Consider the following 17965-nt stretch of genomic DNA (forward strand, 5'->3'; position numbering starts at 1 on the left):
ATCCTTCAGAAATCATTCTAATATGTTGTTCTAGTCAAAGTAATCAAGCTGCCTTTTAATGTTCTGAAAAAAAGTCATATATATTTTTAGAATTCTTCAGATATAAAGTTTGAAAGAACGTCCTTTAGTTGAAGTAATCCTGCAACAATATTTGTCTCCATTGTCACTTGATTCATCCTTGCTGAATTAAAGTATCAATTTCTTTGAAACAAAACAATATCTAAGCCTCTTAAACCTTAGATACTGAGCTGTTTATATAAAAGACATCAGATGACATGGTATGAATTACACCACACCTTGAGAGAGCTTGGGAATTTCCTTGTTAACTATCTTGCTTTCATTTTGTCTTGACTAGGTCATGGGCAACAGTCTCAACCAAGAACAGGACACACCTGTTGTAATGTGAGAAAAGGTTTAGTCTTGTACGCATTAAAGTGTGTATGTTTCTGTCTCCGCAGCATCCCCACCATCCCTCTCCACATGAACGGATCCAGTAGTGTGAACTCGGCACTGGCAGGTACAACACTCACCCATCACACATGCCAAACACACCAAAGAAAATCCTCATAGTGATGCACTGGGCTGTCCTCTTCCACCTCCTCCTCATCATCCCAGAAACTGTTTCTTGGGAGTGTCAGTTTGAACCACAAGCGTTTCCCAGAGCAGTGATAGTCATGTTAGCTTCTTGAGTGAACTTGACACTAGTGTATTCACGCCACAGACTTGCGCTATATTGATATTTTTGTCTTGTGTCACAAATCGCTTTATGACATTAGCAGCTTCACTGAGTCACCCGCGTGTGAGTTTGGTGTGTCTCCAAAGAGCTTGCCTTTCAACAAGTTTCAGGTTAATGGCGCGTGTCTGGGGATGTTGGATATCTGTTGTTCTTGAAGCTGACAGCTGCGGCATGAAGACGAACGAGGCATTTAGGGAACAGAGAGACAGGTTTGGAGAGAAGTGACATTTCTAATTTAGTTTTCACTTGGCTGAGTTTTTGGTGGGTCTTGATTTGAAGTGATATGTGCACACTTGAATTAAATATAAATATATTTAGGGCTATATTTTAAGATTTGTGTGTAATATTGACATCAGTTCGCTTTGTAAGATAAACTTGGATAAATAGATATTTGTCAGTCATTAGGGGTGTAACAGATCACAACCCATGGTTTGGAATACACGTGACCTGCAGAATAATACATTTTTTTACCTGTATTATAATCCTAAATTTCGTATGATTGCCTCTTGCGTCATTTAAATCACATGTATAAAAGCATTTAGTCTTTCTCGTAAAATATAATGATCACAGAAGCAGTTGTGGTAAGTTATTCAAGATGTGGCGGGCTTCTAAGATTATTAAATATGTTTTCTGCAACCCAAGCTCATTCTGAAAACGTAGCCCCGCAGACGTTTCTGTAGGCCCAGGTACGTATGGCCGCATTTCGTTTTTTCAAACGAACGATACGGGGCGGCTCAGCTCTGTGTGGAGGGCTTTCCCGCCGCAACCAGTTTGTCCGGTTAATTTGTCGTTTTACGTTGGTGGAGCGGAGGTCCGGAGGAGGTGGAGCAGGCCGCGGCGACGACCAGGTTCGAGTCTGGGGAAGAGCGGTTCCAGAAATGAGGTAATGCAGGTATTGCAGAATGCGGTGAAATCCGAAAACGCGGTCAAAATCGGATGAGGGCTTTTCTTTTTCTGGATGGCTTTTGTAAATCGTCGCTGGGGTAAAGGGAAGAAGGAGGAGGAGGAAGGTGGCTGGTTCGGCCGATTGGCCGGCCGCCCAGTAAATTGTTCAGCCATTCGGTCAGTCAGTCAGTTGGACAGACAGTCACTCGACAGCGGCCTCCGACGGCTTTTTATGCAAGAACAGCGTGGGTGCGAATGGCGCGCTCCCGATAGGCGTTCGAGACGTGAAAAAACTCACACATCGCCCTCTCGTGGATTAGTGAAAACAAAAACTGAACAAATACGTATCTCCCGGGACGTATTTCGCGGCCTCCAGAAATGTCCGTGGGGCTACGTTTCTAGAATGAGTCTGGAGTCTGGTTTTCTGTCACTACTTGTTTAGCCTGCATTAATGCATTCACTGTAAGCTGCACGATTAACACCCACGCAACATAAATTATAAATGATGGTGATTTGCATATGTTTATTAATCCTTCAAATCGCTGCATTCAAATCTGTGTGTTTGAAAACCGCAAAAATCTAGAAAGAGATTTAGTCTTTAGTCTTTTAAGTTAGTCATGAAGATGCAAACAGTGAAATAACACATAAGTACTGGGATAACAGTTTATAGTTTAGATAAAACTACTGTTGTTTATAGTTAAGATTTAAATCACCATCATATACGTTTAACTTGACGCTTCAAAATGAAAGTTGTAGGCAGCAGTTACATTATTTAACCAATAAGTGGCGACAACCAGCAATCAAAAATATGCCACTGAATAATTCTTCAAAAATGATCCCTCTAGCAATGAAACATGAAGTTTTATGAGTGAATAACTGAATCATTTGTTGAAAATGAGAGTAAAATAAATATGGGTTGTACAAATTATAATAATATATTTCTACATTTAGCGTTAACAGTAGTGAATTTTTTAGTACTGAGTATTTCACAATTAATTTTTATTCAGCTGATTATTTCTTCATTCTATTTTTAATAAAATGACAGGTTTTTTGTTCTGTTTTTTAAAACCAAAAGTGTTTGCAGTACTGTTTCTGTAATAAATGGAAAGCAAATGACATTTTTCTCCTCCCCTTTTTTAGCTGCCCTGAAAAATGGTCCGATCCCAAAAAAAAAAAACATAATGTGACCCGAACTGTGAGATTTGTGATCTGATACACCACTATCAGTCATACATTGTCAAAACTAGTGACAAAAGAATAAGAAACTGTAGTGTAAGATTACTGTAATGGTACTAATAAAATGTGAATACTCTATGAGCAGTATTATATTTTTAACATGAATGAATCCAGTTGGTTTAAATCTCAAATATTTTAACTGAATATTGTATATTCCACAGCCAACCACACTTCTAACATGCTCAAAGCTTTTAATTAAATGTAAATTCAATTGTTTTAACAGTGAACACATTTATGGTGATTATAAGCAAGTTAAATTCAACTAATTTTAGATGCAACATGTTAAGATTTGCATTTAAATTTCCATGCATTTGTATGAGGTGCCGTGTAGGATTTAAATCAAACTTTGCTTATCAACACATACATAAAACACATGCATATACACCTATAAATTACTTGCAAATGCACCTATACTACTGGATGTTCAAAACAACACAGATGAAACTTGTGTATATACATATAAACTTGATGCATGAATACACCCACATACACACGCGCATACATATAAACTCGATCCTCACATAAACACCCACATTAACACACGCACACACATATAAACTTGCTGCATGCAAACACACTCATACACACTTGCAGATAGGCTACATATACACTTGCTGCATGTAAACACACCTATACACACTTGCATATACATATAAACTTGATCTATGCATATACACCCATAAACTCTCACATAACAATGTAAACTTGATGTGTGCATAAACACCCAAATTACACTTGTGCAAACATACAAAATAAAAATTCACAAACATATATACAGTTAGTTGTGTATATACATATATGCAAGTGATTTCATGTGTGTATGCATGAATTTTCACAGTAAAAGGAAGTTATTTCACTTTAAAAGGAAGTAGTTTAATTTCAACGTAAAAGTCCTTTGATCATAATGAACAAGATTATTATTTGTCATGAATCAGGTTATTGCAAAGCTTAAGAAACAGAAATAATGCGATTAATAGACAAATTACATCTGTTGAACTATGAAAATAGATTATGTTAATTCTAAAAAAATAAATAAAAATATAATGCTAAGGAATGCTCCTGCAAAATTAAAGGTTTATTATACAATTTAATTATTGGAAATGTTATTATGGTTTAATAAATATAAGGTTGCTTAAGTAATCATTTTGAATAAAATATGTTTGTTTAATATTAGTTTTTTATGTTTGTTTCATAATTGGTGTCACTGTTCCTCAAGGGTTATGGTACACACGTATGTCCAGTAGGGGGCAGGAATGCACTTAAGTGGGTTTTCCTGTCACCAATAAACAGGCTAATGCACCAAAATGCTGGATGCCAGCTGCTGTAAAAATATTAGTAGTTATTAAACACAAAAGGAGTGTCCAGAGGATATAAATAGCTTTTCCATGGGGGTTAACTTGACCAACATGATGAACAGAGACTTTTAATCAGCATTTTTTATTTATTTATTTTTTTGTATATGCTGAATAATTAACAATCAAAATGATACCAAAATCTTACAATTTTGACACCCACATTGTAAAAACATAAAAAAGCATAATAATTATAAAAGTTTAAAAAACAAACCAAGAAGACTATAGGCTACATTAACATTTGCAATAGAAAAGAGGAGTTTAGTTTGAGTAAACATTTATATTTATAGTTCTGGTTGCTTTTTAAACGTTCTTTAAGGGTTCTATCTGTCCATTTATATTTGTGTATGTAATTACCTAATTAAATGAAAAGGTTTTAAATAAAAATATTTCTTATTTTAAATAGTCTATTTATATAGACTAATATTTTATATAACATGTTCATAATTTAACATATTTAATCCCTCTATTAATCACATTCCTTCTATTTCATAAGCTTTGAAATAACCAGATTCGTGATAAACATGTTTGTGAACTTTATTTATTTTTTCTGTGTTTGCGCGAGTGTTATTTTTGCATTGAGTTTAGGCATTGGGGCTATATGCCAGTATGGGTGTGTTTGCATGCAGTCAGTTTGTGTATGTGCGCGTGTTGTTGTGGGTGTATATGCATAGATTGAGTTTATATGTATATGTGTGTAAAGGTGTGTTTGCATGCTGCAAGTTTATATGTATGTGCGTGTAAATGTGAGTATTTATGCGAGAATCAAGTTTATATGTATATGCAAGTGTGTATGAGTGTGTTTGCATGCAGCAAGTTTGTGTGTGCGTGTGTTAATGTGAGTGTTTATGTGAGGATCGAGTTTATATGTATGCGCGTGTGTATGTGGGTGTATTCATGCATCAAGTTTATATGTATATACACAAGTTTCATCTATGTTGATTTGAACATCCAGTAGTATAGGTCTATATGCGAGTAATTTATAGGTGTGTATATGCATGTGTTTTATGTATGTGTTGATAAGCAAAGTTTGATTTAAATCCTACACGGCACCTCATACATTTGCTCTACACAGTTGAACGATAAACTTATTGAGATGGAGGTTTGTCAGTTATATGTAGTGTAAACGAAACAAGTAGATTACTGTAATCGTACTGATAAACGGAATGTGAATACACTGTTAGCAGTTTTATATATTTAACACGAATAAATCCAGTTCAGTATCAGTGGTTAGCACTGTAGCCTCACAGCAAGAAGGTCGCTGGTTTGTCTTCCGGCTGGGTCAGTTGGCATTTCTGTGTGGAGTTTGCATGATCTCCCTGGGTTTGTATGGGTTTCCTCTGGGTGCTCCAGTTTCCCCAACAGTCCAAAGACATACTCTACAATTGAATTTGGTAAACCAAATAGGCTGTAGTGTGTAAATGTGAAAATGTATGCATGTCTCCCAGTAGTCTACTGGGTTGCGACTGGAAAAGCATCCGCTGCGTAAAACATATGCCAGAATAGTTGTCGGTTCATTCCGCTGTGGCGACCCCTGATAAATAAGGGGCTAAGCTGAAGGAAAATAATGAATCCAGATTGTTTAAATCTCATATATATTAAGTAAATGTTGAATATTCCAGAGCCAACCATACATCTAACATGTCCACACATTTTAATGAAATGCATTCAATTGTTTTTAACAGAACACATTTATAGTGATTCAAAGCAAGTTGAAAGAATTCATTTTGAAAGCGATTACTCAAATGCATTGAAATTTATGTGTGACTGACAAATATGCATTCACTTATGTTTATGAATTTCTTAAACCTGTGTATTCCGAATGGATGAAAGCATTATATACAATTCTAATTAATGCATTAATAAAAGGGTTCGACCAAATTGACAAGTCTCTCTTCATTCCCTAAACTTTTTTTAAAGTTTAAAAATTAAAGATTTTTCTCCAGTACAATATTTCAGAGGATTTTAGTTTAACCCTTGTTCTTGGTGGTTCATAAAAATCATGTCAGCAGCTACCAGCACTTTGACAGTTTATTTAAAAATCATATACAGACAAAAGAAATATAATAATAATTATGATCCTAATGATACACTGAGATCTTATGAAGTGAAACAGTCTGTGCATGAAAGTGAATGTCATATACATACAACGGTATTACCGTTAATCCACAGCCTCCACCAACAGTCGTGACATTGTCATGCTGATGATACACAAGGAAACATTTAGAGCAAGGGTGTCAGACAACTTTGGGAAGTTAAGCCATTAATGGGCAACCACATGAGACACAGGTCAACTAATTTGGGCAATTGGTCCCATTTTATATTAAGTGGCCTCAACTAATATGTACGTACACTGAAATTAATCTTTTGTTGCAATGTACTTATGGTGCAAATACATGTTTTACATTGTGCTTATGCTTGATTTAATACCTGAATGTAATTACATCTGTTAATTACATCTTTAATTGCACTGTTGACCTTTCCTTACACCTTAACCAACCCTTAAACCTACCCACACCACCAAACCCTATTCATAACCCTACCTGTATCCCACCTCAAGAGCACTTGAAATAATCTTAAATACATTATGAACACAGTAAGTATATTGTTTTTATATTTGGATATAAGTACATAGTAGTTAAAGACACTTAACCTAAAGTAAGACAGGGACACTGCACTGTAAAAAATGATATTAATAATTAGTCCTGACAGCATTTCTTTTTAGGTCATTATAATTTATTAAACTAATTAAATCATGTTCTAACTTAATCTTATGAGTTACGCAAGCTGTTTTATGCCAGTTTAACAAAATATAAGTTCAATGGGTTAATTTTATTAAGGCAACCAGGATTTCTTAGTGTGGATCCAGATACAGTTTTGTTGCCCATTCTTAATAGGAAAGTAGCCAAAGCAAAATCACTATGAAATACTGTCTTGCAGCATTACTTAAAAAAAGTTTCCACATGTATCATCAGCATTGGTTTATTGATCTATATACCAAGATCCATATTTATTTGAAATATATTGTATACAGTTGAAGTCAGAATTAATAGCTTTTTCAACATTTCCCAAATTATATTTTTAACAGAGCAAGGAAATTTTCCCAGTATGTCTGATAATATTTTTTCTTCTGGAGAAAGTCTTATTTGTTTTATTTCGGCTAGAATGAAAGCAGTTCATATTATTAGCCCCCTTAAGCAATATATATATATATATATATATATATATATATATATATATATATATATATATATATATATATATATATATATATATATATATATATATATATATATATATATATTTATTTATTTATTTATTTATTTATATATATATATATTCTGTATTTTGTCTACAGAACCAACCACTGTAATACAATCTCTTGCCTAATTTCCCTAACTTGATTAAGCCTTTAAATGTCATTTTAAGCTGAATACTAGCATCTTTAAAAATATCTAGTCAAATATTATGTACTGTCATCATGGTAAAGTTAAATCAGTTATTAGAAATGAGTTATTAAAAATACCATGTTTAGAAATGTGTTAAAAAAATCTGCTCTCCGTTAAACAGAAATCGGGTAAATAAAATATACAGGGAGGCTAAAAATTCAGAATGGCTAATAATTCTGACTCTAAATAATCAAATAAATATGTATTACTTGATGCTTGTCAGTCACAGTGAAACACAAACTACACTTCACTTGTCTCCATCTCGCAGACATTTCATGGGGCATAATTGTCATCATCTGCTGATGTTTTGTGAGGTCTGTGTGCCTGCACCAACTTGTGCATGAACAACAGCACACCTTCAGTTGAAACGTTTACACCTGGTGTTAACAAGTGGCTCAGGTGGAGGATCTGGATCTGATCACAAGCGGTCAGCTGAGATGCATTACTGTGTTCCGACTTTTTTTTTTTAATCTGCATCTTTTTATTCCAAGTGCTCAGTGATACATGAGCACTTTTAAAGGGTTAGTTCACTCAAAAAAATGACAATTCTGTAATTTATTACTCATTAATACTCATGATGTTCCAAACTCATAAAACCTTTGTTATTTTTTGCAGCACAAATTAAGATTTTAGATTATATATACAATTTTATATATATAAGATTATATATACAATCCCTTTTCTAAGCGGGAGCTCTCGAGACCTACCTGATCTCGGATCCCCTTATATGCTATTGATCAGGCGGGAGCCTTGGGCTAAAGTGTTCCCAAGCACAGGGTTCTCTCCCGGGACAGCATACGAAACCTATAAACGCTAAGCATATCTAAGTGGGAACTCAGCTATGTCTTCTGCTTCAGATTAGAATGCACATTTACTATGACCAATACAACTATTTCGTGTTGCTATTCTGACCAAAACAACAAAACATTATACTTTCTATCATAAACGTGCACCCTGACCTGACGCAGAAGAAAAGAACAATCATTTTTACAGTTTTCTTCAGCACACAAAAGTGTTCTTGGAGCGTCATATGATTACATTCGAACTACTACAGTCACATGGATTGTTTTGATAGTGTTTTTGCATCTATGGAGGGTCAAACTTTAGGATTTCATTTAAGATATCTTAATTAGTCGTCTAAAGATGACAGAAGGTCGTTGGGGTAGGCCTGTCACAATACCTTTTTATTGTCGTTCAATATATTGCACCAAAATATATTGCGATTAACGATGTTATTATCATTTTAGGACCATTTTATGCTTCTCATTATATAATGCCAAAATGATTATATAATATATATAATAGCGCTTTTTACAATAATTACTAATTCAAAGCAGCTTTACAAAGGTGCGCAATATTGCTTTACAATCTATTTTAGTAAAGTCAGTGTTTCCTATAGGATTTTTTTTCAGCTGTGGCAGCAGACTCTGTTGGCCATTTTACACAGATCTACCACTACATGTGGTGTTATTTCATTGACAAATGTCGTGGGCGCAGTATTAAGTCGAGATCGCATTCATGTAATAGCCTACGAGCATGTCAATCTCTGCTCGAGTGCCGATTTATTCTGTTCGTGCACAAAACTTCTCGCGCAAATATACACTGCTCAAGAGCAGCTTTTCTTGCGCACCCTCAAATAAACGCGGCTGAAGTGTGATTTAGTGCGTTTATGTACCGAGTATGTCTCCAACATTTATTAGATTTACTAGGAATATTTCTGAATGTCTCCTATAGACTCCTATAGACTTGCGTTGCGGACCACGGCATTAATGCGTCCTGAAGTAAAGTGAAACGGCTATAAACTTCAGCAAGATAAAGTCATTATATGCGGAGCCAGAGACCTTTATCTATAAATAAAGTATATTATGGAAACTGTGTTCATCATAACTGAAAGCTACGCCGTGTTTGCTGGCCTCACGCACCTGTCAGTCAGTCAGCACGTAACCTTAAAAGGTTAAACAGCACGCACATCACTACAACAGTCACAGAAAAGTTTGCGCTGTTTTTATTGACTTACCTTTTCATATGTTTTCGGTGCGATTTTTAACCTGCTATTTAAAAAACGACCGAATATTTTAAATAAGAAGCTGTAATGTAGCCGTGGCGGGATGCATTTTGGTGTGGCGCCCCGCCACGGAAGAATGAATGTAGCAGAAAACATGAAAGTTACAATCAGATATACATTATTGTGTATATAAACATATTTAACCTGCAGTTTTATAGCATATAGGTGATGTTTGTATACATGCAACATAATGCAAGCACATTTTTCCAAAGAACACACAATATTTTATTCTTAAGAATATTTCATTTAATTATAGCCATTTTAACTATTTAATAATTAGGCACTGGAATCAAAATGTGAAATTGTATATATTCTAAACAAATAAATAATAACAATAAATGATAACCAAAAAGTGCAAGGTAAAAAGTAACAGCGGCTGGAATATCTACTACTATTTTCAGCTGTCAGGCACCCACAATGAAAAATACTACAGTTATTAATGGTAAATATTATATTGCTTTTTAACCATACTAACACTGACACCTCTAATAGAGATCGAGACGTTTACAATATGCTAAAATGTTGCTAGTATTGTTATTTATGGATATGGGATTTATTTTACATCACCAAAAATGATAAATGTCATGTCCATGTCCGATAAGTCGATATATTATTGATATTGACTATTGTGACTTTGTGGGTTGGAACAACATGAGGTTGGGTAATTAAGAATTTAACAGAACTTACATTTTTGGGTGAACTTACCCTTTAATAGTATGAACCTGGCTTATGGATGTGCGAGAAAGCAAATATTAAGAATAAGGATGACAACTAAAATTTTGATTGGAACTGATGTTTGTAATTACAAAGAACGATTGCTATCAGATCACACTCGGTTAGTAGGTGGAGATTAGGTGATCTTTTGTGGCTGTTCGAATGTATTTAACAGCCGCACGAGCTTTCGACTATGAAAGTAATCCAATTAAATCTTCTAACAACTACCTCTACAGGTGGACAAGCTCAGTTTTGGATCTTGATTACAGCCATTTCCACCGCTTGTGGTCAGATTGATTAAAACATAGACTGACTTTAATGTCAGGTGGTACTGTAGTCAGCATCTATAGGTGGAAGTGTTTTCACACTGATACTGTTTCCTCTGAGTAGCTCCTTCAACTTTTTCTTGGCCTCATCAGAGCATGCTCCACTTGTGGTTGGCCTCTCCACTCTTGGCTCATTACTCTTCCTTTCCTTCACTCCTCCTCCTCCTCCTCCTCCTCCTGCATGTCTCCACATTGGCCTCCGGCCGCTCCAGGCATGGCTTCCATTTTGATGTCAGCCGCAGGACTGGGAGTTCGCCTCATGACCGCCCCCTTCTCCCAGCGTGACTCCAGCATGCCCACCAAAGGCCAAGCCAGCTCCGTTAAGAGGGCAAAGAGACAGTCCAGGACAGGTAGTTAAGCACCGCCAAACAGCTCGACCGCCCGACCGAACCTGCCTTCCGCTGGTCTGCAGCTGCTGTCCTTTTTTTGTTTAATTGCTGTTTTCCTCTCCATTCTACTTTCAGTTTATGTTTCCCCTATGGGTTTAGTGCTGTAGGTTTCTTCTGACATCCCAACATGTTTTTTTTTTGTTTTTTTTTTGCTGTTTTTTTTCCTCCCGCTTGCTTCAGTCGCCATGTTTTCACCCATTTCACGTTTATGCCCTCATGGTCACGCTGTCTTGCTTCCATCTTCCTGATCACATAATGAATGCACTATTGATGTTATTTGGCTTGACACCTGCCTGCTCACCTGCGGGACACCGCTGACTGATTTCTTTTGTGGAATAACAATCCTTCCCTGGTCTGTTTTATATATTTTTTTGTTCCTCTAACCCTACATAACCTGTTTTGTTGTTTTTAATGCCATTCACTTTAACTTCTTAATACAGAAGATGGATGTTAGGTTCAGACTGACACTCACAAGTGATTACTTCTTTTTTTTTATTCTTTAATATCGGCATACTAAAAGATTCTAAAGACATTTTCTGTATTGGACTGTTGCTATGTTGTCTAATATCTTGAAAAACTAACATTTAAAGGGATTGTTCATCCAAAAATGAACAATTTCGTTTACACAGGGATCGTTCACTCCAAACTGTAGTTAATATATTGGTTCCAAACCTTTATTTTTTATTCTGTCGAACACAAAAGATGATGTTCTGAAGAAAGCTGAATAAAAGGTAAGCGTCGAGATCCATAATAGGAAAAACAAATACTATGGCAGTCTAGGGTTGCCAGCATTTTTTTTTTTTTAAATATATATTTTTGTGTTTAACAGAATAAAAAAAACTGGTTTGAAGCAAGTGAAAGGTGAGTAAATAAAGACAGAATTTTCAGTTTTTGGTGAACTGTCCTTTTAAGGTTTGTAATCTCAGTGTTGCCCGATTCACACGGGGCTTTGGCGACAACTCTTGATGGAGGGCTTGTCTGAAGATGGGGCTGGCGCGATCGTCATAGCAGCATCAGCCAATGATAGCCTGTGCTGGCGTATTTGCATAAAGCGATCTTATTAACTGACGCTTCTGTTGGTGCTTTAAAGGTTGAGAATTTCCCAACTTCTACAGCAAGCAATGCTGCTGAAGCAGCACCGATGGATCCACAGTTCAGTTCGGCAATGCTTGACGTCACTCATTCAAAGTGAATGGGAATCGTTGATGCTGACGCCCCGTGTGAATGGGGCGTTATTGATCTGATTTCTGATTGGGTGAAGAATATTTTGTAAACTGGCTAATAAGTGTGTCCCCATTATTTGAATTGTACATTCATACACTGAATTACTGTGCTGCTAAAATACAACATAAACCTGACGTTGCAAAATATGGTCAAATTATCCTGGGTTATTACTACACAATACTTTTGTCTGTTAGGAAGATAGACATTGACTCTTAAATTCTTGTTTTTCAATTTCCGGATAGAAACGTATCGAAACAGCATTTGCTGTTTTTTAATAATGTATTAAATGTATTGAAACGTCATTGAGAAGGCAAAATTAGTGACTGATTTTCTGAAACAAAAGCATAAACGATTTATATTGACTGCCACGCTTTCAGTAAAGCCTCAAAACAGAAAGAAAGTCACTTAAAATTCCAACTAACAGCACAGATGCTTTTCTCTTGTTCATATCTTTTGTACTGCTAAGGGTCAGTATCACAGATATAAAGGACTAAAAAATGGAACCAATGTTGGGTGACCCATGCAATAATTATTAAACCATAGTAATTGTTTAATCACCACAGCAGTTTACGTCAAACAGATCATACAAATATTGTATAGTTTGAACTGAATGGGTTGTAGTTATTGTGCAAATTCTGTCGTCTTGCAAAGTGTTGAAATGTAATAGTTGGAACTGCTGATGGATATATTGTGAGGTGGGGGGAAATCATTATTTCTGTGCTTTCTCAGGGAAAGGCAGCTTTCGGAAGATTGCATTTAAACATTGTGTAAAAACACTGATTCTTCCATCGTATAATAACTGTCATCGCAATCACTGCACAGGGACTTCGCATTTAGGCAGATAACTACAGGACAACACAAACAAACAGAATATTTAACATTAATATGTCAAAATCTAAATTGATATTCATAATAAGAAGGCCAGTGGTGTTCACGTTCCAAAATCCTGCATCCCTTCTGGTAAGAGGGGGAAAAGGAAACTATAAGACAAGTGGATGTGATGGGTTTATCTCGAACTTTTTTGGGGGGATAGTTCATTGAAGCTGAAAATTGTCATCATTTACTCACCATTCTCATTCCAAACCTGTTTGAATTCCTTTTTTATTGATCACAAAAGAAGATATTTTGCAAAATGTTGGAAACCCACAGCCTTTGACATCCATATTAGAAAAAAAAAAACACTATGGAAGTCCATAGCTAGCAAGATTTTTTTTTGTATATATTATTTTGTGTTTAACAGATTCTTTGTGAGTTGAACTGTCCCTTTAAGATGTTTACATAATGTTTATGATAATACACACATATGCATTTGTTAAAACAAACTGGTTCAGGAACAGCTTGTTCTAGACAAGCATAATTATATTAGGCGGTAGGTTGGTGTTCTTTTAAAACACAATGGAAAAACGATGCCATATCATGAAATAAGTTTTCTCTAGAGAATCACATTTTTATAATGTATTTGCTGTATTATAAACCATAACAGCATTTTCACTTAGCTCAACTTCAGGTAGTTGGATACAATGTTGATACAATAGAGCTTGTTTTTAAGTTAATATAATTTCCAGTGCCTGGATAATGCACAGTCAGAATTTAGGAGAATAGTTATTATATTTGTGTTTAAAAAGTAAAACACTGATTTTGAGAGCACCTAATATTTTAAACGGAAATTAACTTGATGCTAAATAGGCTATGGTATTGATTGACACCTGTAAATATTATGCAATTTACTGTTAATTTTAAAAATAAAACTCGTCTTCATTTGGCTTTTCCACTATTCATTGATGCTTGTTATTATGTATATAGATTTACAAAGAAGGAGAGTATCATTCTTGAGAGCATTTGATAGGCTGAAAAACTGTGTTGTATGTGAACTGTTAATAAAAGTGTAGTTTACAGTCAGGCATTGTCACAAAAGCCACAAAACTCCAATCACAATCAAATTCTTGTGAAATCTTCAAGGAAATGTTATCTTTATCTTGCCACAACTGATTTTAAGTGCCACTTATACAGGTCATGATGTGTCTTATGTATGTCCTCAGCCCCCGCTCAGAAACCAGAGGAAGTCATTAAGAAATACATGGAGGAAGTGCCTGTGGTCCCAGATGAGGTAAAACTGAAGCTCTCACTACGGTTACTTTTATGTGTCATGTTCAAGCCTACATGTTTGAATTTCACAGGTCATATTTCACCACAAATTGAGGGGAAAAAAGCACTTTGCTTGAAAATTATGTATATTTTACAGTCATTTTTAAGAAACAGTCCAAATAAATCTTTACTTTAAACAAAAAACATTTAAATGACCTCATAACTTACTCACTCTCAAGGCATCCTCTTTGTATATGACTTTCTTCTGTCAGAAGAACACATTTGGAGTAGTTTTACATTTAATCTTCCATCCTTTATAATGGTGTTGGTGAGTGTCGGTCCCACTTTATATTGTCGCTTATACCTGTAAACTTACATAGTAACTAGATGTGTAAGTAGTATGTAACTACAGTGTATGTACACACTGGTACATAGTATTTACTTGTGTAAGACTGGTGTAACTACATGCATAACAACACACTGAAAAGTATGTGTTAGTTCAAATGTGTAACAGGACATTAATAACACAATCTTTGGTAAACTACAACTTTAATGTGAATTACTGATGTGATTCTACAATTTACCTTAAAACAACATAAACATACCGCATTTATATATTTCTATCTACATGTATGCTTTTTTCAGAAAGGTTTACTGTTGTTAAACAGTTGCACAAAGGCTTAGATTTATATATGGCAGTAATTTGTGACCATTTTACACTTTATATTGAGTGGACAGTTCCTGAGGATTTACCCTGTAATTACACTGGTATGACAAGCTGAAACCTTCTAATGGAGCGTTAGTTCTTTCATTCTTATTCTAGTACAGTGTTCAGCAGTACATGGTATGCAAACAGGTGTGGTAGTGGGAAAACACCTGCAAGTACATATTGTTTGTTACACAAGGCACTTATGTAATTCTTGTTACAGATGTGTACTTGTTTGTGTTGTTACCAATGTCCAGTTACACATAATATTGTTTGTTGTTACATGGGTGTAGTTACACCAGTATTACACATCTAATTACCATGTAAGTTCACAGGTATAAGTGACAGTATAAAGTGGGACCCAATTTATTTTTTTATTTTAAAATCATAAACTCGAGTTTCAGTGGCTGCCAAATGCTTCCTCTACACAACTCCTTCTAGACAGCTTGGCTAATCTCGATGTTTAACGAATGATGTAAGACACATTTGTAACAGAAGAGTAAGAGTAATATACTTTAGGGTTGTCACAATACTGAAATTGACGTCTAACTCGACATTACCATGCTGTTAGATGCATTCTTATTGGTGGTTATGAAACCACTTACCACACAGTTTGTTTACCACGGAAGATGACTAACAAGAAAACGAGCTGGCTCGGTGTTACAGTATAAAGTTATACAGTATATAAGGGTTATCACGATACTGGAATTCGGTACCAATCGATACTGAAATTTGAAAAACATCTGTGTAGGTCATCACTTCACCAAACTCACCGCAATTTACTGAGTGTAAACACGGATACAGGGACACTGGAGCGTTTCAAAGTCATGTTGATCAGCTGATTTGTTTTTAAGCTGACATATGAGCGATCCGCTGATGAATCACGGGCTTTAAAATGCTCCAGTGTCCCTGTATCTGTAGTTACACTCAGTAAACAGCTGTGAGTTTAGTGAACTGATGAACTTCAGGGGCAATTACAGTTTTTTCTGTTGACCTGAACACAATGCAAATAAGAGCTGTTTGAGAACGTGCTCAAATGTTTGCGGGAAATGGATTTTTTTAAAGATTTCAGTATCGATTGGTAACGAATTCCAGTACCATGATAACCCTAATATACTGTATAACTTCGTACTGTAACATCAAGCCAGCTAGTTTTCTTGTTAGTCATCTTCTGTGGTAAACAGACTGTGTGGTAAGTGGTTCCAGAACCTCCAATAAGAATGCATCTAACAGCATAGTTATACGTCAAGTCAGAGGTCAGCCAAAAAGTGGTCTAGAATGAGCAATTAAATAAGCGCATAAGAAAACGTATGCGCTTGTTGAAGCTTAAAAAAAGATGCCACTACCCAACACATTTATACAATTTATACAATGTATACAATTTAAGGGTGCTTTCACACCGGTGAATCGATTCAGTTGTTCCGAAACAGAGATTACAATTGTCGCTTGGATCGAATTGGTTTCTCACTGCAATCGAACCGCTCCAGGGTTCGTTTCAATCGAGCCGAGACCACCTCATTCAAGCGATCTTGGAGCGATTACTTTGGCGTAGAACAGAGCGCGATTGCCCAGTTCACATATGCCACACGAACCGCGCTAAATGGGCAAACGAGACACGTTCCAAAACAAAAGTGTAGGTGTGAAAGCACCCTAAAACTACTCCGACTGCATTCATCTGATAGAAGAAAGTCATAAACGCCAAAGTTGGCTTGTGGGTAAGTAAATTCTGAGGTGATTTTAATTTTTGGGGTCAATTGTGTCTTTAAGGTCATTAAAAAAGACTCCGATTTCATGACCTATGCATATTTGACATTCACCCATATGTTTAAAGTTCTTTTAGACACATTAGCCCTGCTCCTGTGCAGTGCCTGACATCTGGCTGTGTGCTTTCAGGACTGTATTATCTGTATGGAGCGGCTGTCCTGTCCATCTGGTTATGAGGTCCCAGCTGAGTGCTCTCAGTCTCTTCAGCCCAGCACTGTGGGCAAGCTCACCAAATGTGCTCACACCTTCCACATGCTCTGTATGCTGGCCATGTACAACAATGGAACCAAGGTATGCAGTACATTACTAACACTTCTTGCTATCACGTAATCAGATAAATTATTTTAGTTGTGTACAGTTATTGGTTGCTTGTTACTCATATAGTTTTGAATGGGGAAAAGTGTATTGGGTAATATGGGGAATGAAGCATCACTTTCAAGTGCAGGAGCCAATCATCGATTGAGATAGACTGACAATTCTCTGGGGGAAGGGCTCAAATCAGATTAACAAATTTTCTGTAATTCTAACTTATAGAAATCAAACTAAAGAGACAGTTGTTGTTTAATTTTACTGGTGATTTCTAATTTAAAATTTAATCGTAAGCTTGGCAAGTAATTTTATAGAATTTGATGTTTCTTTGTTCAGACAGAATACCCGAGCATACTGCCCAAGAAGCGTTCCAAAGTTGGCTGCCAAGTAAAATGACTTGCCCTGGTTGCGTTTTATTTTGATGGTCCCTAACAGGTATCCTATTGACTTCAAGTCCCTTTAAGGCAAGTCATTTCACTCGGCGGCCATGTTTGATACATTTGTCAAGCTTACAAATAAACTGCATGTTTGGAAGCACTAGTGACATTTTATAACAACAGGATCTCAAATTTCATTTCTCACTTAATATCTTGTTAGAATCATGCCGATTAACAGTTATATTTCAGGATTTCAAGCTTACGTGCATTTCCACTCGAATAGAACGAGATCACGACACCAACCTCCTTTATGGCTGTTTCTAGAAGACGCAATAATCCTGTCAATTA

The 17965-nt window shown here is 35.9% G+C and overlaps 1 protein-coding gene and 1 long non-coding RNA gene across 7 annotated transcripts in view; one reads left to right on the top strand and one right to left on the bottom strand.

Moving 5' to 3' along the window:
• Positions 1-17965, top strand: part of dtx2 (deltex 2, E3 ubiquitin ligase) — a 44203-nt gene that overhangs the window by 13352 nt on the left and 12886 nt on the right. For 2 of the 6 annotated variants that reach the window (XR_012406050.1, XM_068221281.2), the window contains exons 3-6: positions 459-517; positions 10976-11113; positions 14416-14483; positions 17061-17222. Coding sequence is in view for 3 of the 6 variants with exons in the window: in XM_068221281.2 (XP_068077382.2) it covers positions 459-517; positions 10976-11113; positions 14416-14483; positions 17061-17222 (427 nt within the window). In the remaining 3 variants the exon portion in view is untranslated. 6 annotated transcript variants of the gene reach the window in all.
• Positions 801-2786, bottom strand: LOC141385637 (uncharacterized). Its single transcript, XR_012406418.1, has 2 exons — positions 2016-2786; positions 801-1384 (listed from the first exon to the last, which is right to left on the bottom strand). It is a non-coding gene; the product is annotated as an uncharacterized lncRNA (long non-coding RNA).

This window comes from Danio rerio, chromosome 5, assembly GCF_049306965.1.
Source record: "Danio rerio strain Tuebingen ecotype United States chromosome 5, GRCz12tu, whole genome shotgun sequence".
Lineage (NCBI taxonomy): Eukaryota > Metazoa > Chordata > Actinopteri > Cypriniformes > Danionidae > Danio > Danio rerio.